The sequence below is a fragment of the Lactuca saligna genome, chromosome 4 (genome assembly GCF_052625555.1).
Source record: "Lactuca saligna cultivar CGN05327 chromosome 4, ASM5262555v1, whole genome shotgun sequence".
NCBI classification, from domain to species: domain Eukaryota; kingdom Viridiplantae; phylum Streptophyta; class Magnoliopsida; order Asterales; family Asteraceae; genus Lactuca; species Lactuca saligna.
Genome location: NC_136420.1, coordinates 298,900,455 through 298,925,405, shown reverse-complemented (window position 1 = coordinate 298,925,405; position 24,951 = coordinate 298,900,455). Strand labels below are relative to the sequence as shown.

General features: G+C 33.6%; 2 protein-coding genes and 1 pseudogene across 2 annotated transcripts; all 3 read right to left on the bottom strand.

The window, feature by feature from the left end:
- Positions 1 to 1,230: 1,230 nt before the first annotated feature.
- LOC145039219 (protein CANDIDATE G-PROTEIN COUPLED RECEPTOR 7 pseudogene) lies at positions 1,231 to 2,666 on the bottom strand (annotated as a pseudogene).
- Positions 2,667 to 6,859: 4,193 nt separating this feature from the next.
- On the bottom strand, positions 6,860 to 8,245 carry LOC145040809 (uncharacterized). The gene is made up of 6 exons (XM_078988703.1): positions 8,220 to 8,245; positions 8,008 to 8,134; positions 7,841 to 7,923; positions 7,619 to 7,700; positions 7,247 to 7,354; positions 6,860 to 7,156 (listed from the first exon to the last, which is right to left on the bottom strand). The coding sequence occupies exons 1-6, from the start codon at positions 8,243 to 8,245 to the stop codon at positions 6,860 to 6,862; spliced, it is 723 nt and encodes a 240-aa protein (XP_078844829.1).
- Positions 8,246 to 10,340: 2,095 nt separating this feature from the next.
- On the bottom strand, positions 10,341 to 13,570 carry LOC145040808 (uncharacterized). Its single transcript, XM_078988702.1, has 5 exons — positions 11,727 to 13,570; positions 11,320 to 11,634; positions 11,141 to 11,240; positions 10,593 to 11,031; positions 10,341 to 10,549 (listed from the first exon to the last, which is right to left on the bottom strand). The coding sequence occupies exons 1-5, from the start codon at positions 13,568 to 13,570 to the stop codon at positions 10,341 to 10,343; spliced, it is 2,907 nt and encodes a 968-aa protein (XP_078844828.1).
- Between the last annotated feature and the right edge of the window lie 11,381 nt (positions 13,571 to 24,951).

Below are 24,951 nucleotides of genomic sequence, written 5' to 3'. Positions count from 1 at the left end.
CAACTTTAGTCAAAATAGAAAAATATGGTTCTTGACCTTTTTAGATGGAAGCGGTATTTTGGTCAAAACTTAAAAATGTTGAAGAATTGTTGTTTATCAAATGCACTATAAGATGATTTAAATGTTTATGACATGCAATAATCGTTTCTATATTGTTTATTATCCTTAACTAATATTCCATGTAATGATAATTGTGAAATGCCACGTTGGATTGACGGAAACGTGTGCATGATCATTTGTGTCACTATCAAATCAGATGAGCATGGTGAGTAAGGTAGGCCCGTCCATAATGGCCCATTAGTTCCAAGGAGATTAACTTGTAATCTTCATTGAAGATCTTGCGATCTTCAAAGTAATTAGATAAGGAAGTGGAGAATTGAGAAGTAATGTAATTAATTTCTTTACACACAACCTATTTTTGAAACATGAAACACTATGAAACTTTGCATTTTAAGAGACATCAGATTATTTTGTTTCATATTTTGTCAACACTTAATTGCTACATGACGTTTTAATTCCCCGAGGTTCTACTGGTTATTGCAAACTAGGTGTGAGATCCATGTATTACATGAGTTTAATTAAAAAAAAAAACAAATATTAAATTTTAACAATTTGAAAAGTTTGAATTTATAAGAAAAATGAGAAAAATTTGAATTATTAAAATTAATGAAACTTTAATGTATTGAATACATTACATATATAAACTCTTTTTAATAAATACTTTACATATATATTACCTTACCCATTAAATGTAAAATTTTAATTTAATAAAATAAAAAATACAATAAAATAACAAGTGAAAAATAGAAAATTTAAAAAATTTAGAAAATACCATGTGTCCAAATGAATGAGGAGATGACAAGTGGCAAAAAAATCTTCATTTATTAAGAAGGATGCTACAATAAAGGTATCCAAAAAGTATATAGCTAAATTTAGTGTTGTTTTTCAATAAAAATTTCAAATAGAAAAGGGCTTAATATATAAAGTAAACTATTTTCTTTTATTGTCGTATGCATTTCATGTTATTTGGGAGATGCATTGTTTCCATATAAAAAGTAATTTTTGAAACAAATACCCTCGCCAAAAAAACTATTCGGGAAAGGAAACAATTCGTTGCGTAAAACCGATTTGAAATATAACATGTTTCCAAGAACTAATCAACAAAAGAAACTAATTGCCGAATCGGGTACGCAGCTAGTATTCTATAATTAAAGATAGGTAAATAGATTTACTACTTTGAACTACCAACTTTAATGACAAGTATTCTATACTGCAAACAAAGTTAAAAAAAAACAAAAAAAACATCAAAATTTCCCAGAAAAAAAAAACTACTTGAAGATTAAGTTTACTCGAGTATAATCTAGATAAGTACGAACTCCTCCTGCATAGTCCTGGCCCCCGGTTCTTTAAGATTAGGTTGAAGGTATTTATTTTTCACAAACGGGCTAAACATGCAAAACATCACCATATAGAACCAAAGACCAGTTACTTCCAATAACCTAAAAGACATCGACATTATGCCATAACACATAATGACCATGTATCCAAAAGAAACCATAGAGAACATTGCCAAATATTTCCTAGCAGCCTTCGCATCATTCTCAGTCTCTTCGGTCTCCCAAACGGAGCAAATCAGACTCGCTGTAGGGAACATTATAACATAGCAACAGCCGGTCTCTATCGCCAATAGGACACTGTTCCAAATCACCCAGCCTTTAATAAAAGGGCCACTTTCCCCTTTTACAATTAAAGCAACAGTAGCCAAAACTTGAATTGGGATCAACACCATCAAAACCTTCTTCTTAATTATCTTTTCTTGCAAAAATGGCTTCAACAAACACCACCCATCACTGATCACCACCATCACAATGCACAAAAGCACAGCTTTGATGAGCTGAAATATGTAAAACATGACATTCCAGTCATGAAGAGGATTACCTGTAACCTTCGTATGATAATGAATTTTTGCAGCAAAGAACAAGCTAAGCGACTTCATAACAAGCAACACGCCCATTAGTAAATGAAACCTGTTGACATATAGCTTGTTCTTGAAGCATACCAAGATCCAAAACCCTAGAAAAGTGAGATAAAAGAGGGAGAAGTTAGAGTAAAGAGACGGAAGCTGTGTTAGCTCGGCTGATAGATAGTCTTTGGTGTCGCCATTATCAGTGTTGTAGAGCTCTGTCCTGACGTCCATCGTCACGTAGGATAAAGGGTTGCAATTGGTGAAGTAGAGCGAGTAATCACTGGGAAAAGTCACAGAGTGGGATTTGTTGAAGGAAGACTGAGGAGAAGGGGAGAGATCTTGGAAAGTAAAGAGTAGTGAGATGTATTTGGAGTCCAGACTGCATGAAATACGTTCGTAATTCTTATAGGGTCTTGCAACATCTGAGATAAGATAGAAACCAATACGTGAAGGGTCAGGTTGTGATAAGTTGGAGGTGACCGGAACTGAGGTAACAGACACAGAGGAGATGGCAATGGAGACATGACCGGTTTCTGTAAAGCCGAAATTCTCGAAGAAGATAAAGCGTCGGTTATCGGATCGGATCTTCACAGAAGTGATCTCCCCGGTGGATGGTGCTGTGAAGAGGAAGAAGAGGAGGAGAACACCAGTATGGATTCTGGCTAAATTCATCATGCTAGGAAGACAGTGAATATCGAAGTAAGAGAGATAATGCAGTGGATCGTTTATATAGAATCTGAATTAAGCCTATAACTTCTCCAACAAATTATTCAAAAAATACGAAAGGATATACAAGAAAAGGTATATATCCACTAATCATCATCATCATAATATAACAATATGTACTTGGTAGATATATGCACCGAAGGTTCGTGAAATTTAATCCTTTTGTTTTTCTGCCCAGTATGAATCTCTTTGTATATATTTCCACACGTGTTTGCTTTCAAATTTTATATTTCAACATCCTAAATTAATGTAACAACCGAAAAATATGCATGCCATGTCGAACCATAGATAAAATGGTGGTGTGCGTGGATCATCATCGACAATTTGGTTGTTACCATGACATCGGTAGATATGGTGGTTAGTATGAAGGAGGCCTTAATTTGAACGGAAACATGGTAAATTAACTTCATAATATTAATGACCAACAAATCGATGAGGACCTCATTCTTGTCGCTGTGTGAAAACACTAAAGAAACCATATATATTGTAAGAATTTGGGTATAGAAAAAACTTGGAAATTCTGAGAATTGTGATTTTCACTTTCAGATTAAAGTATTTGGGTGGTACTTTCAATCTTTAATCGGATAAAACTCAGAATTGAGAGAAAACAGAAGAGAGAATGTTTTGATGTTATGAAAAAGAAGTGTACCAACCACAGATTCGGATATGATCTACAATAGAAAAAACTTTTTGTCTTAAAACTACCACATGACAGTTATTATGTCCTAAAACTGTCCACAAACGGTTATAAACAACCTTAAATCTGGGTCTAGAATATGGATCGATCCCAGCCAGGGGCTCTGCCCCTTGGACCCCGCCAGGGCCTGCCGCCCCTTGGACCCCGCTCCCAGGGGCGCTGCCCCAGGACCCCCGTCGGTTTAAAGGGCTTCACCCCTAAATAGCAGTATACTTTCAACAAAGACAAAAATTAAACAAATGTGGACTCCACACCATACCGATTTGTTTAATAATTGTCAAAGTGATATTGATCAACAAATTAACACCATTACACTTAAATAACATTAGTGATATAAAATCACCAACATATATTTTTGTTGGTAATTCGTCACAATCTTACCGATAGAATGTTGCGATCAAAGTTAATGGCCCCACTCATCTGAACAAGAATTTCGATCAATTAAAGGAAACTTAATGTTCTCACTGATTTGAACAAGAATTTCGACCAATTAAATGAAACAGAGGAAACAAAAGAGATGTTTTTCAATGCTTAAAGATTCTTTAATGAAAAAAGAAACATTACAACCATTTATAAGAAAACGAAAAAAAATAGATGACTCCTAAACTTGGTAAATAAACAATACTTGATAAGCAAGTAATAGACTCCTACTTAGACTCAAACTTTACTTGCCATATATTTTGGATTATGATTGCAATCTCACCCTAATCCAAATTCTCCACCCTAATCCAAAAACAATAACTTCCTTTACTCCAAGCAACTTTCATATTTCTTCAAACTTCACTCTACACATTAGCTTTGTTAAAATATCAACTCTCTGTTCGTTTGTAGTTACATGTTTTACGACAATGTCACCTCTTTCTACACATTCACAAATAATGTGGAACCACGTGTCAATGTGTTTACTCTTCCCATGAAATATTGTATTTTCCAACAATTACAATGCTACTTGTTATGTACATGCACTAAAATTGGAATTATGTTTTTCCAAGTTTGACCGGCTTCTATCTTTCTAGCTCTTCTGTCGACTACGTGTTGTATGAAGTCTACCCCGCACCTGCTGAATCATCTTGGTCATCTTGAGTACCACATAGGTACTCCCCATGACCCGTTGACCGACCTCACCCCAACATATCGGGGTTCTACACTTCCTCCCATAGAGCATCTTAAAAGGAGGGTTTGGTTGTTCCCGTTGACAGCAACTGGTACAGAGATTGTTTTTAGGTACCCCCTCTAAGAGGGACATTACTTATGAAGATGACAGACAATAAGAAGCCTATGAATGCCTGGACCTATATTTCTTTGGGAACAAAACTGAATATATTTTAAAGAAACAATAGAAAAGTGTAAAAAAAAAAAAAACAAATATACCACCCATCCAATAGCCACAAAACAAGCATTGAAACGACCCATAAAACCAGTTTATGTTGTGAGTGTAAGTATGTGTGTTAGTTCGCAAAAGGTTGTGAAGGTAAACAGACAGGTTGTTAAAGCTTTCTTCATGCTGACTCTCAGAGCAACTCATTTTGAAGCAGTTTTATAAGAGATAATTATGAATTACTTGATTGAAGGTAAGGTTTTAAGCACGCACACATACACACACACACACACACACACACACACACACACACACACACATATATATATATATATATATATATATATATATATATATAGGAGACGAAAAAAAGACTGAGGTTATAATCCAGAGTAGGAACTCCGAAACGGAGACCACAACTCTGGAATGCTATGTTCTGGAGCAAGTGGTCATTTTACCAAAAATCAACGTTGATTATTTTTGTTAAAATTGTCGTTTATAAGGGTTAGATTACTCAATTTATCGAAAAAAATTGAAAACCTTGAAATCTGTTCAACTTGTGTTAACTTTGAAAAACTTATTTACCTATGTAAAACGGAAAGAATGAAATTTTTTATTAACTTAATTAACCTGAAAATTCTGACAAAACAAAACACAATTATCTATAGATATTAAAAAATATTGATGTGTACTTACTTACAAGAATTGATTAACATGTGTGACTCGTAAGCCCGACTCACATTTTCAAATTAGGTTGTTATTTTGACACTTTTTCAAAGTTGAAAAACTGTTGAAATGTATTTCTGAAATCTATCAAAAATGGGGAAGGGTGACCACATTACGGAAGCTGAAGACGTCTTCAAAATGCAAAATTATTGACCTCCCTACCATCACAAGTTGTTAGTACCTTCTATCACCAACTCCTATCAAACTATAGCTTTGGTAAGTCCTGCCCCGATTATGTTTCCTAATTACATGTAATTTAATATAATTAATAAAATAAATATAAAGACTTAATTCAACAAAGATTCCTCGTTAAACATATATGAAATCTTATTTTATAGTATAAATAAATGTAAGATTAAAACTTGAAACTTTTTATTGATGGGTGCCTCCCATCCATAGTTAATCCAGATGCAGTTAACAAGGGTAACAAATTACCACAACTCACTATTTTGGATATGATCAAGTATTACATTACTCAACATGTTTTTCATTTATGAAATGATTTTTACTCGATGCGAAATCATATCATTCTTGTTAGTTTCTTGACAAAGTACATCACTACAAGAAAAATCCGAAATAACTACGGAAGTATATCGTAGCTAAACCATGATATTCCGTAGTTACGTGTGGTTAGAGACGGAATTTGCTACGGAACCCATCTGTTGCAAAAATCCTCGTTACTAAACTTTTTTTACGGAATCCGTAGGACCTTCGCAACGGATTTTGCAACAAACTTATTTCCGTAGCAAAATACCTATAAACTGTATCCGTAGCAGTGACGTAGCAAATTAGCTACAATTGTTGTCCGTAGCATATCCGTAGCAAATTACCTACCACCCAATCCATAGTTAATCTGTCACAAATTAACTACAAACTATACCCGTAGCTAATTTCCATAGCAAATCTACTACGTGCAATGTCGTAGCAAATATTCCATAGTGAATCTACTACGATCTAATTCTGTAACAGATAGTTGGTAGTAAATATACTACAATTTACTTCCATAGCAAATTTACTACAATATATTTTTGTTGCAAATATTCCATAGTAAATTTACAACAACATATTTTCATTGCAAAAAAAAAATTATGACGGAATAGATTCCATAGAAAAATCCATAATAATTCAACTACATAATAACAACGTAAAAATAGCCATAGTAACTCTGTAACAATATCAATAACAAAAAATGGTGACATGATTATTTAAAAAACATAAAAAAATGATTCAATTTTTTCTTCTGAAGCGAATTTATAACAAAATCAAGATTCTGAAATTGCAATAACAATAAAAGAAATTACAAAAATACTTAATAAAAAAATAGTTTATCGTCAAATGAAATACCCCTATGTCCAAAGCACCAATCAAATTAGTGTAATACTCAAACTCAACTAGAAATCCTAAAATGCAATCAATAAAGAGTGTATCACTGATTATTCATATCATTAACCATGTTTCTCACATCATCCAACTCAATCCTTTGTTGGTTTATGGTTTCCTCTAATTTCTGGATCTTCCTCTCGAGATGATCTTTCTCAAAACTTGTATCTGGTGAAGTGCATGTTTGAGAGGAGTTTTCACGAAAAATGGACCTGCCATATGATCCAAGCCCATAAACTCTTTTCTTACGATCATGTCCTCCAACAGCTGCATAAAACAGTTCGCTTTCAGGAACTTCCTCTCCTAGCAATGCCAAATCCGCACGTCGAGACACAAACAAATCCTATAATGATATTGTTGCATTAATATATTTTTTATACAAGATTTTTTTAAAAAAAATTCCTTTTATCAAGTAAATTAGAAATAAACTTACATGAACTTCTTTAGCTTTGTTAACTTGAAATGTTTTTCCATCATGATCCTTAGTATGAGTAAACATGAATAGTTCATAGCATGATGGAGCTTTTCCTGTATATTCCTCCTACATTAACACCAATTATATGTCAAACACAACATGAAATGAAAGAAATAAATTATCATACTAGACTTTAATAATTTACATTAACCAATAATAAGGAAAGGCGGTGGTTATATTATACAAATATTATAGATTGCTATAACACTTTTCAAAAAATGATCATAAGTAAACATGAATGTAATATGCCAAAATAATTAAAACACACCTCCATTAGATGAAATGAAAATAAGATGTTAAAAATAATATTAGTAGTTAAAATACACATACCATATCAGCAGCAATTTGTTGATGTGAAGCCGATCCACCATTATGGGTAGGTGGGGCTTTTCCACCAACTACACCTTTACGCCTATTTTTTTTTTATTTTGCTCTGATTGTTTCTTGAAGTCCTCTGAATTCCATATTGCATTCCAAGCATTCCATACTTGTATTTCTATGTGACATGGCTTTTCACGAGTTGGGTTTCTTGTGCTTATGTCATAGATGTACTGTCGATATCTTTCTTTGGCCTTTTGTTCCCAAGCAGCCTTGACGACTGAGTCACTAACAGCAACATCCCACTGGCATTTTTTCTATAATTCATAATAACAATTAAGTTATAATATGTGATTGGTGTGACTAATAATTACAAAAAAACATAATAATAAATAATCTACCTGAAACTCTTCCCAATAGAAAATTTTTGTCTCTTCACTTAAATTTACCCACTTATATCCATTTCCGTCCACTTTATCTAGGAATGATTTCGTAATTATGGACGAACATTTACCTGAAGGTAATAATCTACAAAACAAAAAAATGCATAATAATATGAACTAATCAAACTTAAATAAAAAAAATATGAAAATCAATTAGTATTTTCACTTACGTATTTGCCCGAACTGTAATATTCATGCGTTGTTCTAGTTGTGCATCTTCTTGTTCAGTAGCAATCGGTGTCGATGTGGCTGCTGTGGAGGAAGGGGCAGATGATGGGGCTTGTGTAGATGAAGGGGATGATGATGTGGCTGATGTGGATGAAGGGGTTGATAGGGTACTAAACAGTGGGGCTGATGTGGATGAAGGGGATGACAGGGTACTAAACAGTGGGGTTGATGCGGATGAAGGGGCTGATAAGGTATTAAACATTATGGGGGTAGTAGATGCTGTCGTTGTCGATGTAGGGGAAAATGATGGTGTTGGTGTGGATGAATGGGTGGTTATTGGGGCTGATTGAGTACCAAACAGTGGGGAGCTAGATGTTGTCGGCCTCATAGTCGGTGTGGATGCAGGGGTGGATGCTTCATTCGTGTACCTTTGTAACAACCTATGCATGTTCTTGTGTGGCCTTGTTGGATGTCCTTTCAATGGGAACGGCGACATCTCTTCTGTAATAACAAATTTGAAATGAAATATTATAAGGAGGCCAGGTTTACACATAAACAAACAAGTTATATTGAAACTGATAAAAAAAGTCTGATAAAATCAAGAAGTATGGCAGACAACAACATATAAATGACCGATAAGTGAAACATTTGTGGTTATCTTTCCTTTTAGTGTCTTCCTACTTTTCTGTAAAGCCATATACGGTTGTCTAGTAGCAATCCAATCACGAACTGGTGTTATTCTGATCGGTAAAAAAAATTCTTCAACAATCAATTTTTTTATTCGGTGGGATCTCGATGTAGAAACTAGAGAAGATCGAACAGATTTATGTAGAAATTGTAGAAACACAACTAAATTACATGATTAATTTTACTATCCTTGATACTTATAAAAGATAAAGATTAAGAAGAAGATGGAAGAAATAAAAGAAAATTTACCAGAATCTGTGGGAGCACAATAGTAAGAAGCAACGAACAGCCCTAGAAGTCGATAGGAAAGCAGGACGAACAAAGACGTCCACCACCAGGATTACTCTTGACGTGGGGAAGTTATGCGTAATTAATGGGAATTGGTTTTTAAGGATTAGATACAGGGAGATTTGGTTTGGCGGGATTTGAAACAAGGATTAAAAAATTTCAATCAATGATAAGATATATGTAAATATATATCCGTATGATTTACATGGTAATGATTTTATATATATGGAATGGGTAACAAAATGATTTTGTAGCTGAAACTCACTCCCGTAACTGAAATTATTGCAGTATAAAACCTTTTTCCTTTGAAAATACCCAAAATACCCTTCCTTGTTATAGATGTTGTTGACATTACTTATTATTATCTACTTATTCATATATGCTCGAAATTATATCCATATGCCAAATCTCATGGAAAATTTCAAACAATAGTTACTCCAATTGTAGTCAAAGAAATCAATCAACTATTTTTCTCAAAATTTAATAATACTTACTCCAATTGTAGATGTTTTTTTGAAGGCTATTCTCATGTATATGACATCTCCATTAGAAATACCACCCTGTATCCCACCAAAATGATTTGTTATTGTCCTAATCTGTCCATATTCATCCGTATAAAGCACAAAAACCAACTATTTTTACAAAATCAAACATAAAGTAAATTGAAAAATAACACAAAACCTGGACCTGAACAAGAACAAAGTTGGAAATGTTATTGGACTGGTTAGTTTGGACCGACCCAAGCTGTGTCAGGATTGGCCTGATCAATATTAATTGGATCAGGTTGCTGGGCATAACATCATACGATATCTTTTTTTGATTTTCAATATGTCCAATTTTATTTAAGGAAATTCCGTATTTACCCCTTAACATATTAGCATTTCCCCACATCATTAACCAAAGTTTCCACCAAAAGGACTACAAAAAAAATTAGAAAGACTAAAATACCCTTGCTAGGAAAAAGCAACACAGAGTATAAATTGGTTTGTCCTATATATGCATATAGATTACAATGTTATAATAAACTAAAATAATTAAACTGTGATGGTGTAACAAACAAATCAATACCAATATCGTTCCCATTTGTAAAGCAACTAAAACCAAAAAAAACAAATCTCTAAAGTTTCAAACAAATCGTTAATGAAGCCTTACTCATTATCATCATCATACATATCATCATTTCCGTCTTCTTCTTCGTTTGTTGATGAATTGTACCCAAACTCACCCTCATTGTCATCATCATTATCATTACTAGAAGCATTGCTTGAGATGTCGCCATACTCGATTGTTTCATCACGTGAACTTGTGGATGCTTCTTCCATAGGGCTAATGATTTCATTTGGTTCCGCTTCATCATCTTGAAAAGCATCATCATTTTTATTATTAGTAGTATTTTGTACATACAGCTAACCAATCAGACATGTTTTGCTTCATGCTAGGGTATGGAATGAAACAAACTTGAGTTGCTTGCATAGCTAAAACAAATGGTTCAAACTTTCTAAACTTTCTTTGTTTGTTTATGTCAACCAGCTTATATTGCTTATGGACCTTGACCCCAACATTAGGAGTTGGATCATACCATTCACAGTTGAACAAGACTGTGCTTTTGATTGGCAAACCAGGATATTCAACTTCTAGTATTTCCAACAACCTGCCATAGTAATCACAAGAGTCGCTACTTATACACACTCCACTATTCATTGTCACTTTGTTAGCACCATATGATTCTGTATGAAACTTATAACCATTGACAAAGTAGACGTTATATAATTTCACCATCCTTAAGGGTCTTCTTGAAAGATCATGTATATACTTGTTCTTTATTTGATTTTGACGTGCCTATATTACATAAAAGGAACTACATAAGAAATCTATCAATAATAATAATAATAATAATAATAATAATAATAATAATAATAATAATAATAATAATATCCTAAGCACTCACATAATTCTCAAACCAGGAGGCAAAGTTTGTATCCACTTCTTCCATAAGATCATGTTCGCTTATATCAGGATATAGTTCTTTCAGCAACCTTTCATATTTTCTGTACACATAATAAAAATAATATGAAATCATGCAAAGTTGAATAATATGTTACTTTGAAATGTCAATTACAAGCTTACTTGACATACGGTTGCACCTTCTCTTCATTAAATAGTATGCAAGAATGTAATGCATTAAACTCCTTATCACTTAACCTCCTACTCTTGAGTTTTCCATATGCGCGGCCATGATGTAAAAATATACTCAACTTTTCTTCATCAACATCTTCAGCTCCTCCATCATCATTACGAGGCATCTTTCTGATACGTGTATAAACATGGGGCTCGAAATAGTGAGAGCAAAAGTTTGAGGCTTCACGAACCAAGAATGCATTGCAAATTGACCCTTCCACTCTAGCTTTGTTTTTAACATCCTTTTTCAATTGATGGAGCAATCTACAATGGAACAGACAACATATTAAAGTTAACCAAAGTTAACCAAAGTTAACATTTAATGTATAAAATATAATGCGAAGTACAAAATTAACCTTTCAAATGGATACATCCAACGATATTGAACAGGGCCTCCTATCTTTGCTTCATATGGTAAATGTATCGGTAAATGTTCCATCGAGTCAAAAAATACAGGGACAAATATCTCCTCCAATTTACAAAGAATTACAGGAATTTCAGCTTCAAGCCTTTTCATGTCTTCAACAGTAATTACTGTTGCGGTTAAGCTTCTAAAGAAAAGACTTATCTCAGTGATTGCTTCCCACACCTTGGTTGGTAACATCTCGCGGAACGCAATTGGCAACAATCTTTGCATAAATACATGGCAATCATGACTCTTCATTCCAAATAGTCTATGTGTGCTCAAGTCTACACATCTCCCGAGATTCGACACATAACCATCTGGAAATGTCAAATTCTCCACCCATTTACATACGACTTTTTTTTCCTCCTTGCTTAACGCATATGGCGCTTTTGTATATTGACCTGTAACTTGATTTTTACCAAAACCTTTTCTATTACAGAAGACTTTCAAATCAGCTCTTGCTTTTGTATTGTCCTTTGTCTTGTCCTTCACATCCATTACTGTGTAAAACAAATTTTCAAAAAAATTCTTCTCAACGTGCATAACATCAAAATTATGTCTTATTAAATTTGTTTTCCAATATGGCAAATCCCAGAATATGCTTCTTTTTTTCCAACCACATCCAACTTTTTTGCTACATGATTTATTTACTAACTCAGCATTAACTTCTGTCACTTTTAACAAGCCAAAATCTTCAATTTCCCTTAAAATTTCTACACCATTCATAATTGGAGGAGGACCCCTTTCTTCTATACGGTTCTTGGTGAACTTAGTCTTATTCAATCTGAATGGGTGATCAGATTTGAGAAATCTTCTATGACAATCAAACCAAGAAATCTTTTTACCGTTTGGCAGCCTAAATGCTTGTGAATATTTTCCACAATGTGGACATGCTAGCTTACCTGCAGTTGCCCAACCAGATAGCATGCCATATGCAGGGAAATCGCTAATTGTCCACATTAAAGTGGCTCTCATTTGAAAATTTTGTTTAAGTGATACATCAAAAGTTACGATGCCTTCTTCCCATAAGTCTTTGAGTTCTGCTATAACAGGTTGAAGGAAAACATCTAACCTTTGCTTAGGGTTTTTAGGTCCGGGCACAATTGCAGTCAAAAACATGTAGGGTTCCTTCATACACATAGACGGTGGCAAGTTATATGGTGTAATTATAATGGGCCACGTTGAATGTTGTGCTCCTGAGGTTCCATGGGGTTGGAACCCATCTGTGCATAGTCCCAACCTAACATTACGACTTTCGGCTGCAAATGACGGATTGATAACATCAAATTGCTTCCAAGCATCAGAATCAGACGGATGACACATAACTCCAACATCATGCCCATGATCTTGTGCATGCCATCGCATGGAAGCAGCTGTTGCTCGAGAAGCATACAATCTCTTCAGCCTTGGAGTCAAAGGCAAATAATGCATTCGGGAAAAAGGTACACGTGAAAACTTAGAAGAATTTCTTGACTTTTTATACCTTGGCGCTTCACAAAATTTGCATTGATCTAGATCTTTATCTCCTCGCCAATATAACATGCATCCATACATACAACAATCAATCAATTCCACGGGTAGACCAAGTCCTTGTATTAATTTTTTTATCTCATATAAACTATCAACCATGGTATTGTCCTTTGGTAAACCATCCTTCATCAATTGACAAATTGAATCAAAACATTCCTCAGGGATGCGATATTCAGGTTTGATATTCAATAACCGAGCCACAACAGACAATTGTGTTACTTTTTCACAACCAGACCACAACTCTCTATCAGCAGCCTTAAGCATATCAAAAAAAAATCTTATCTTGTGGATTTGGCTCCTCATCGATATGGGTTGTCATGAAATCAGGTCCTGCAGCATCCAAAATCATCTCCCTATAAGAGGGTTCATGTTGTTGATTCAGACTCGTGGTTGTGTCATCCATCTGTGATGAAGTACAACCTGTAGTTGGTTCTCCATGTTTATCCCACACATGGTAGTTTGGAATAAAACCAAACTTAGACAAGTGAAACTTTACATCTTCAATTTCTCTATATGGTCTGTTTAGGCATTTTTTGCAAGGACATTTAATTTTTTCTCCATCCATAAAATGTTGTTTGCTACAAGCAAATTCGATGAAAGTATTCAAGCCATTTCTAAAAATAGGAGATATGAATCCATCAGCATCTAGCCTTTCATACATCCAATTTCGATCTATATTGTCCATTTCTAATATTTTATTTAAGTATATTGAATCTGTACGAAAGAAAATAACAAGTGTTAGATATGCAAAAACAAAAAATAAGATGCAAATTAAAAAGTTAAATAATACATGATAATTCCAATAGTATGTAAAATTAGATAGTTTGTCAGTATGACTTCCAAATTTAATCAATACAAACAGACCTAATTTGTATTTACAGCAACCATAGATTAAATGTAACATAAATAATACAAAATAACAAAGTATATGCCATTGACCATTTTACCCCTGATGCTGTTTAGTGATTTTATGGGCCTAATATGTTGCTGTTGTGGGTAATGTGCTGATATGTTGAGTTGCATGCGTAAAAAGAAAATAATAATATGTTTCCAGTTAATATGTTACCTGTTTGCTTCGTAAAGATTGCTCACATTCGAATTATCTTTTCTTAAGTGTTAATAATTAATATTACAAAAGCAAAAGGGTGTTTCTTCTTGGGTTGAAAAAGAATAATTTTTTACTTGTATGTCATAATATAATCAGGGCCGGTCCAACCCGATTTTAGGCCCGGGGCAAAATAAAAGATATGAGGCCCTTAATAATTTTTTTAACAGCAAACAAGTTTAATAATGAAAAAAAAGAAACCAAGTTCCACGTATCATCAAGACTATACTCAGGAAATTGACAACAAAAAAACATGTGACAATGGGATCCAACAAAAAATACAGAAATAAATAATTCTGAATGAACACTACAAATCACACAATTAATCTTTAACAAGCACATGTAACACATAATAAAATAGTATATCTATTGATCCTATATCGATTTTCAATAATAATCTTTATTAAAAAAGTATGTGAATTACTGAATTATATAGCATGATGTAATGTTCAACTAACTGTCAAGTGAATCACCATCAATTACATAATTTCAAGAGAATGCTAGCCGAAAGATAAGATTAAGGTTTTTTGCATTAAAGTATCTGAAAACAAAGGAATTATGTATCCACATCCAATTAACTAACAAAGAAAGCTAGAATATAATCAAAAGAGAACAAAGCATGTAAAACCAATAGTTCCAATGAACTCAGAATATCATCAAACACTTGGTGGGCAGTGAAAGTATGGTTGTTAATAACATTAACTTTACCACATTTTCTTGATACCTACACTTCGTTTAAGGCTTTTCACAATCAACCGTTCAATTTACTGTTCCTCTCTAAAATTGTGGATGCAAAATCATAAATCATATATTTTAGAGTTCATCGAGTCCCAAATTGGAAGTTCACAATCAAAACATAGAACTTGACAACGGAATATGTTTCAAACTCAAGTCTAGATCAGACCTTTGAAATTAAAGATTTAAAACCAAAAACTGGAGGATTCAAAATCGGAAGTAGTATATATTACACAGATTCAGAGATACGATACACATTCAGATATTAGAAAGGGGTTTACAAATTACAAGTGTCTATTGCTTACTGTTTATGAAGTCGATTATGAGAGGTTGCTTTGGGAAATAGAATCTTTTGGGAGAATTGAGAGACTTGATTTTCCCGCTTCCATGACCTGACACAAAAAAAAATCGCTTCCATCAAAAGATGCGGAAAAAAGGTGATTCATTTACGAAGAAGTTGCTTGTATTTAAGAGAATTAAAAAATGCCAAAAAAATGCAGTGACAAGATTCGAACATATAACCCTCCTGCTTGCATCTTGCGTCTCACCCATCTCAACTACAAGCGTTTTTGGTCGTTTTCTGCATATTCTTTTTTATATTATCTAAACATATATATATTAAACGTAATTTTTAGGGGCCCCAAGATTTGGCGAGGCCCGGGGCGGTCGCCCAGCTTGCCCTCCCTCTAGGGCCGGTCCTGAATATAATACCACCAAATGTGAAACATGCTTAATATCATTGCTGAAACGACCAATGGAGGTCTTACTCTTATCTGTTCATCATCTAAGTTTTATAATCTGTAATGCTGCTAAGCCGCTAATGTGCTCCTAAAGAAGGATAAGAAGGTATATGGTGGAATCGTATGTTGGAGTTTCAATCATCTGGTTTATTTTTGAAGTGCTGGAATATCATTTGATGACTCTTGTTTGTAACGGTCTGATTCTTAAATTGGTTAAATGTCTTGGCCTTTATCAACATGTAAGTGTTTTATCTTACTGTCTCACTAATTTGATACCCTCATTCATGAGTTGGTGTTTTATACAGATCTCCACCAAAATTCCTAAAGTTTTGATTCCACAGAAACCCGTTTTGAAAATTGTTTCATCCCTGAGAATTGAGTTAAACAAAGGTTTTGCAGCGATTATAGATATCGGTTCAGGGAAACACCTCAAAAAGTTTCTATCTGTAAGTGTTTTTTTCTTCAATCTTTTGCATAAAAGAAGTCAGAACGAAAATTACCTGTGTCTTTGTTTTAGAGGAAATCGTTGGCAAATACTGAAATAGAGAAGAGGGATGACGAGATCGGTCAACTGTATATCTTCGATGGAGAAGGGAAACATCAACGATACAAACTATCGTCGGATCGGAAATCTCACAGGAAGTGGGAGAAGGGAAGCGGGAATGTGAAAATAAGAAACGAAAAGGGGATTTTTTATTTAGAGTTAAATAATTGTTTTTTTAGCTTTCTTTTAGGTCAAATTCAATTTGTTTGATTCCGTTAACAAATCAATACTAAACAGTTTTTTTTTTTTAATGGAAATATTAAACATTTATATAAATTATAGACAAATAATGTTTCATTAATTGAATTATACTCGTTATTGACTTTATCATTATAATTATAAGAAAAAAATACCATTTTTAATAATATATAATCAATGGCAAATTACAAAATATTAAATACACAATAGTAATTAAAAAACATACCAAAGATGTAACTGTCTTTTTCAATTTCGGAATCGGATCTTTTTCAATTTAGAATCCGAGTGTGGCCATGTTATTTGAATACAAATATGTTAATTAAAAACCAATTCTTTAATGTTTTGATGTGTTATCTAATTATTACAGTAAAATTAGAAAACGTTAGGGGTGGCTAGGCATCCGACCGCCCCTAATGTTTTCTTTAATGTATTAACTCCACCACTGGCGAGTAGCATCGGGGTGGTCTGAGTCGGAGTGTGAAATAAAATTGAAGTGAGACGGATTCTATATGAATAATTCATTGATATGAAAGTCAAAGGAAACTTGGATATTTGGATTTTTCTTTTTTTCTTTTTACTTTTGGTTGACTCAATGACTCAAATGCAACTTGGATGTTAAATTTTTTTTGGACCTAGAACAAAAAAATGACTTCAATCTAGCTTAGGGTGGTAATCAGTTTCGGTTCGCTTTAATATAAAAATATAAGATATAGCTTTATATTTAATTAACGCAATTCAAATTTTCGAACTGAAAAGTTTAAACTGATCGGTTTGATCTAAAGTTTATGAGACAAAAACTACAACCAAAAAACAATATTCAAATACTGAATTTGATATATGGTATAGTTTAAATCGATTTCGATGGGTTCGATTTGGTTTTCTGATTTTCAGTCTTCGAGACCAAATAATTTCCACCGTTTTTAATCTTTCACTTCTTGTTGTCATATATATAGTAATTTCAATCTTAAATATAATGTGTCGGTCTCTAGTGTTTCAACTTGACTTGAAAAGCATCTAAACACATAAAAATTGAATATTGAAAAACTGTATTGCATAATATTAATGTGGTTTTTATTTTATAGTACATATAATAGTTACAACGTATATGATCTGTAGCAAAATACCAACGACTTATAATTCTGTAGGAAATTCCGTAGCATGATAACTACGAATTCCGATTCCGTAGTAAAATTCTGTAGTTATCTGAATATTAGCTACATAACATAATTCTGTAGCTAATTCTGTAGCAAATATACCTACGTCTAACGATTCTGTAGCATAGTCCATAGTAAAGTACCTACAGTTTTTCATACCGTAGCTAAATGCCGTAGTTATTTAGATATTTGCTACAGAATGCAATTCTATAGCAAATTCCATAGTAAAATAGCTACAACAAGCCATTCTGTAGCATAATCTGTAGCAAAATAACTACGGATTTTACTTTCGTAGTAAATTTCCGTAGTTATTTCGACTTTTTCTTGTAGTGCATGTCCACATCATTTTTCGTTTTGAGGTATCTCAAGGCCATACGAAATGTAGGTATACTTTATTAGCTGAGATTTGCTTGGAAGATAATTAAATCGCAAATGATAGTTTCAACATCAATAGGCCTTGGTTTGAACAACTTAGTTGTGTTATCCTGAAAGTATATCTTTATGGGTATCTTGTAGGATGATATAGATAGGTATTACAATGTCAGAATTGAAGGGAAATGTACTTTAGTTTCTTACATGTAATAGCAATGTAACTTAATTTCTCTACTCATAATAGCAATGCAATTTAATTTTCTTACCAATAATAGCAACATACTTGCATTTCCTTTTTATTAATAATAGCAAAACATTTAGAATCCTTACATTTTCTTTAAAGATCAAGGTGTATTTAGCATTCCATACACTTCTTCAAAGATTCAGACAATGGGTAAGAAAATGCACAATTCATCCTTTGTGGGTTGTGCTTAACACGACACTCTTGACGTAACTAGTATATAAATAATAATTAAACATGAACTAATCGTTTTCAATAAAGATGGAACTCAAGATAATTTCCTCACGTGATTGTGTAGCGGTGTCACATAACCAATAAAATTGTCTATCTTGCAAAAAGGTGGTTATTTAATTGTAAATGTTAAAAATATTAATTATATATATACTTAAAAAAGACATGCAGCTTATGAACAATAGTAGATTGGAGTCGTGGCTTGGCTGGTTTAGCTGTCGGCTCCAATACTTAAAAAAGTGCTATAAGATCATCGGTTACCCGGAGTGGTGGGACTTTATAAAGAAGCCAATTAGGAAGATGATTAGTATGGTATTAGTGGCTACTTCTTCTCAAGTTCAAGAATTCACTACTCCAACAGCAGCTCATACTTTCTACAATTTTGGTATGTTTCACCAGAACTATACTCCAAATTGTAGCTAGATATATAACTGACACATGGGCAACCAATCATATGAGTAATAGTTTTGGAACCTTAATAACAACTAATCCTCCAAAACAAACTAGTTTTCACACAACTAATGGAGAAACAAAACATGTGATTGATGAAGGTTCTGCAAAAGTGTCAATTTCAATGGAGCTCGACTTTGTACTTGTTATTCCTTCTTTACCATCAAACCAGTTATCAGTAAGTCAGATAAATGAAGCTCTGAACTATTATATGACCTTTTGGAAAAAAATTGTGTCTTTTAGGACATGGAGACACATCATATTCTTGGTTACGATATTAGGTAGGGTGAGTTGTACTATCTTGAAGAACAACATCTGAGGCAAGCTCATCACATAGAGTAATTTAAGCAAATAAGTCCAAGGCAATGTTATGGCATCGTCAACTTGGACATTTATACTTTAGTTATCTTAGAAAACTTAAAACAGATTTATTTTTTAATGCAACTAATAATGAATTTAGTTGTGGATTATGTGAGTTGGAAAAAAACAAGAGAATATCATATGTTCTTAGCGATAGTAAAAGTTCAGTTCCATTCATGATCTTTCATTCTAACATTTAGGGCCCCGGTCCAGTCCCCACCCCAAGTGGTGTAAGATATTTTGTTACATTTGTCGATGAATGTACCAAAATGATTTAGATATCCTTCTTAAGAAAAAAGGGAGAAGTCCTTCATGCATTCAAAGAACTTCATAAAACTGTTAGAACTGAGTACAGGAAGGATATCCAAATCCTACAGTCTAATAATGGTGGTGAATACATCAACCATGAAATGCAACAATTTTTTCAAGAAAACTCAATCAGGCATCAAATATCGTGTGCTAAAACACCCCAACAAAATGGGTTGGCTGAAAGAAGGGATCGACAGATCCTTGAAATTGTTCGTGCATCCTTGTTCAACCTGAATGTACCATGAAAATACCGAGGAGAAGCAGTTTGACCTGTTGCATATATTACGAATCGTACACTATCTCCAGTAATAGAGATCAAAATCCCACTTCAAAAACTGCATGAAATTGTTGATAAGCCACCACCTAATGAACTTAAACCACGAATCTTTGGTTGGACTGCCTATGTTCACCAAGACATAGGAAAACTAGAACCACGAACCCTTCGATGTTTTTTTGTAGTATACGCGGACTACAAGAAAGGGTATCGATGTTATGATCCAATAGGAAATAATATGTATGTAACTCGACACGTATCATTTCATGAAACGGTGAAATACTTTTGTCATAAGACTTCCCTTTAGGGGGAGAGACAATGAGGAAGAAAAGTGAAACCCCATAACGATGAGACAAATGAGCTTATAAATGAGAAAAATGAGCTTGTCGTCGAAGGCAAAAAAACCTCTCGAACCCAACAACAATGAAGAAGAAGATAGTGACAATGAAGTTATTGATAGGTTTTTAGATAGTACTGACCTCGACCCTAGTGTCACCGGCAAAGCTAATTCTATCGCCACTGAAGCTCAACTGATCACTGATAGCGTTGAGGATGTCAATATAAAAGATACTCGTAGAAATACTCCTGGAAATACTAACAAATGAGAAAAATTTTCTGACTTTATTGTGTAGGTTTTAGATGGAGAAGCTAACCGATGGTACCATATAAGAAGCAATAGAGGGGTACCAAGGAAACAATATCTTCTTGAATTACAAGCGAAAGGAAGTTACCCTATAAACAACTACGTGTCAAATCATCGCCTTGCAATCTTGCATGCACTTCTAGTTGATAAACTATCCATAGTTTCTATACCAAACGACGTGCGAGAAGCCATGAAAGATAAAAGATGGAAGAGAGAAATCAATGAAGAGATGGAGGCATTGCAAAGGAATCAAACATGGGAGTTAGCAAAGCTTCCTAATGGAAAGCAAATAATGGGATGTAGGTGTATATATACCATGAAATTAGACTCGGAGGAAACATAGACATATTTAAGGCTCGATTAGCGGCCAAGGGATATACACAAAAATATGGAATTGATTATGGGGACACTTTGGCAATGATAACAAAAATTAACATCATTTATATCCTAGTCTCCATCGTAGCAAATAAAGATTGGCCTCTAAAACAATTTAATGTAAAAAAAATGCTTTCTTAAACGGGTATCTTGAAGAAGAGGTGTATATGGATCCTCCACCAGGTGTCGAATGTAATGGAAAGGTATGCAAACTAAGGAAATCATTGTACTGAAACATTCACCACGTGTATGGTTTGGTAGATTCTCGAACTTCATGAAAAAATAGGGTATAAACAAAGTGATGCAGATCACACATTGTTCGTGAAATTTAACACAGGAAAAGTGACAGCCTTGATTGTGTATGCTGATGATATGGTTGTCACCGGAAACAATACAGAAGAAATGAAAAAAATTCAAATAATTATGGCCACTGAATTTGAACTCAAGGTTCTGGGACACTTAAAGTACTTCTTAGGGATCGAAGTAGCCAGATCGAAGTTAAGGATCATTATGTGTCAACAGAAGTATGTGTTATATTTGCTAACTGAGACTCATATGTTGGATTGTAAGCCTACTGATACTCCCATTGAAACCAACCACAAATTGTCTTTACTTCCGGATCAAACTACATTACTAACTTAAAATTAAAAAAAAAACATTGAATTTTTTAAAATTATAAAATTAAATTTGTAAAAATAAAAAACATTGAATTTTTTAAAAATACAACGGAGGTAGCCACATCATTTTTTTAATTCAAAAATACAATAAAATTAGATTTATAAAAAAAAAAACAAACATTGAATTTTTAAAAATTATAAAAATAAAAATACAACTTCAGTTTACATTACTTAGCTAACAAAGAATTTTAAAAAAAACATTACATTACTTAAATAACCTATAATTAAAAAAAACAAACAAACAAACAAACATAAGTAAAAAAAGCTAACCTTCGTTCATGTTGAGTTGATACAAATGTTCTATGACATCTTTTTAAAGATTGAAACACGTTTCACTGTTATGAATTTCAACACACATGCACAAAACCAATCTACACAATCAATTGTGGTCCTCTCAGATACCTTTAAGTACTCGTCGAATACATTAAATGTTATACAGTATCCCAAATACCTAAGTGCAGCCGCACATTTTTGTATACTAGAAAAACTCATTTTTCCTCTAGCATCGGATTTTTTTTTTGAAAAACTAATACCGGACCTCTGAAGCATTAGTAATACGTAAAAATATAGTCTTATTTAGAAGGAAACAACATTCGAACAAATCCTCATTGTAAAGACAATTATCAGCAATACAATCATGTACCAATAAGTCGTGTGTTGTTTGACGATCACGATTGACGAGCGCTCTCGAGCGCGCAACATTCACTACAAAAAATTGTCAATTAGTAACAAAAACGAAATAGTCACTACTAATAGAAAGAGTCGTCACTAAGTGATTTAGTGATCAAAATTTTGGTCGTCACTTTTCCATCACTATAGGTTTGTCACTAAGCTGATATAGTAACCAAAATATATAATTGTCACTAAATAGTGACTAAAATATAGTCGTCACTACATCTGTGACCACTCATTCCATCACTAAAAGTAGTCTCCAGTCAAAGTAAGTCATCACTATTTTATCCATTTGTGACCGCAAAAAGTCATCACCGTTTAATCTAACTAGTGACCATAAAAAGTTGTCACTCATCTAGTGACCAAAAAATTCATCATTGAGTTCAGTTGTAATGATAGAGTAAACAAATCAATAAATGTAAGTTCCTATTTTTTGCATCCTCAAACCTAAAACTATCTACAATGGGATCAATTTACATGTTGAGCTCTTAAAATTGCAAATAAAATAAAAGAAATAAATAAATAAATAACATACTTCATAAGTTAAATGATGAGTCCATCGATTTAAGTATTAATTAATTATACCAATCAAGAAAAAGAATATTAAAGTAAAAACAATGAAAAGTAAGAGAAAATTTTTGCTATTGTTGTTCCTCTTGTTGCTCCTCGGTATGGCTTGAGTTAGTTCCTTATTACCATCTCAACATTCTTTGTTGCTTCACTCGCCTATAATAATAAATAAATAAAACCACTCAATCAAATGCTACCAAGTATAACATTCTACTTTATTCACCAGATATTGCTATTAATTATTGATAAACAAATGTAAGTATGTTACTGTTATGGTAAATAAGTGAAAAAAAAACATAGCATATTGCCTATATTGGTACAAAGAGTAAAGTACATTGCTATTTCTCACCTGATCATACAAACACTCAATTTGTTGAGCTGATTGCAAGAAATGTGTTGACATTAGATGATTCAATGTTGAGTTGCTGACATCTCTACCATCTTTGTTTTAGTGTAGCATTAAACATCAAGAAGCAAGAGGACTAAATATGTAGTTTGCAAATACCTGAAGAGCACAAGTTTCATCATTTAAAACTTATTGTTGAACTGTTGGCACAACTTCAGTTCTTGAAAGTGTACAGTTGTTAGTTGATTTAACTATGATGACATTCAGTGAAGACTTTCACTTAAAATTAAAACATGTAATTCAAAAAAATAAATAAACATAAATATAAAACAAAATCATCATAATTCCAAGCCATCCTTTTGCATTTGCTTCTTCATCACTTATGCTGATTTTCAGAATGCCAATTTATTCTTTACAGCGTGTAAAAAAAATTATGTATTCTACAACTTGGAGTCAGTTACATTTTTGGTCCTTAGGTTTAGCTGAATTTTTCAATATTGGTCCTACAAAGTTCACTTTTGTAAAATTAGCCCTTAATTTGATGTTCCCCAACGATTTTGGTTAACCATTAAAAAATGACTATTGTGCCCTTGTGTAGCACTCGGTTCCTGGTATGTAATCTGTTTTGTTGTATTTTACATTTTTGGCCTGTAACTCGGTGAGTTGAAGGCCCAACTCGTCGAGTAGGAGTAGGATTGGACACGTGACTTAAGTGATGGACTCGTCGAGTCCGCGGCCAGAATCTACGAGTAGGCTCTGACTGGACAAAACCCTAATATGAGGGTTTGCACCCTCTTTAATCATCTCTTTCAGCCACCACTCGTCACTAATGCTCCCAAAGACCCTCCATAGCAAACCCTAAGTGTTTTGGTGCAAGATATAAGGATTTTGAGGGATTTTTGTGGGTTTTGACCTCAAGGAAGAAGGAAGAGCATAGAAGGATCAAGAGGAGGCTGAAGATTCGAGTTTGGTTCATCATTTGCAATCTTTGAAAGGTATAAAGTTTATACCTTGCTTGTTTATTTGTTAGATCCCTTTTTGGGGAAGATTTAGGGCTTTTAAGCCATATGAGGTGACCAACCATGATTTGTAAACATGGTTGGGGGTTAATACTTCGGATCTAGCACTTGGGAAGAGTCACAAGATAGATTTGGGTTGCTTTTGCACCCAAGGAAGGCCCCATGCAACAAAAGAGCCATTTTAGAGCCTTTTGGCTCGAATTTTGGGATGTTACACCTTGGATCAAAGATAGTTATTAGAGTCTTACTAAATGTTCAATGATGTCTCATTCCTTTTCTGTGGTACAATGAGGACCAGCATAACCCATTATATGCTTTTTAATTGAAAAATAAAGGAAAATGATATTTTAATATTTAGGCGATTATACACGAAATAATATTTTTGTATATGGTAGTATAGATTTGCTTACTGTTTTTAATGCAGCTTTGGTGAAATGTGATCTTTCATGAGGTTAGTGCATGACGAAAGATGACATTAGAGTTGTTCCCTTTTGGCATGTTGATGGTAATTACACATAAAAAATCATTAGAGGAAATAATGGAGAAATAGGGTAATGATTGGTCAAACATGGGAAATGAGAACAAACCTCGTTAAATCCCAAAGATAAAGCTCCCATGTTGATAGCATCT

Bases quoted from the DNA above. Each gene is read 5' to 3' on its own strand.
- LOC145040809 (XM_078988703.1), bottom strand. From the start codon at position 8,245: ATGAATATTACAGTTCGGGCAAATAC. The intron at 7,701-7,840 runs GTACATCTATGA...AAAAAAAAATAG, and splicing joins GCCAAAGAAAGATATCGACA to GCGTAAAGGTGTAGTTGGTG. The intron at 7,157-7,246 runs GTAAGTTTATTT...ATATCATTATAG, and splicing joins ACAAAGCTAAAGAAGTTCAT to GATTTGTTTGTGTCTCGACG.
- LOC145040808 (XM_078988702.1), bottom strand. From the start codon at position 13,570: ATGCTTAAGGCTGCTGATAGAGAGTTGTGGTCTGGTTGTGAAAAAGTA. The intron at 11,635-11,726 runs GTTAATTTTGTA...GTTCCATTGTAG, and splicing joins TGGATGTATCCATTTGAAAG to ATTGCTCCATCAATTGAAAA. The intron at 11,032-11,140 runs GTGAGTGCTTAG...TATGTAATATAG, and splicing joins CCTCCTGGTTTGAGAATTAT to GCACGTCAAAATCAAATAAA.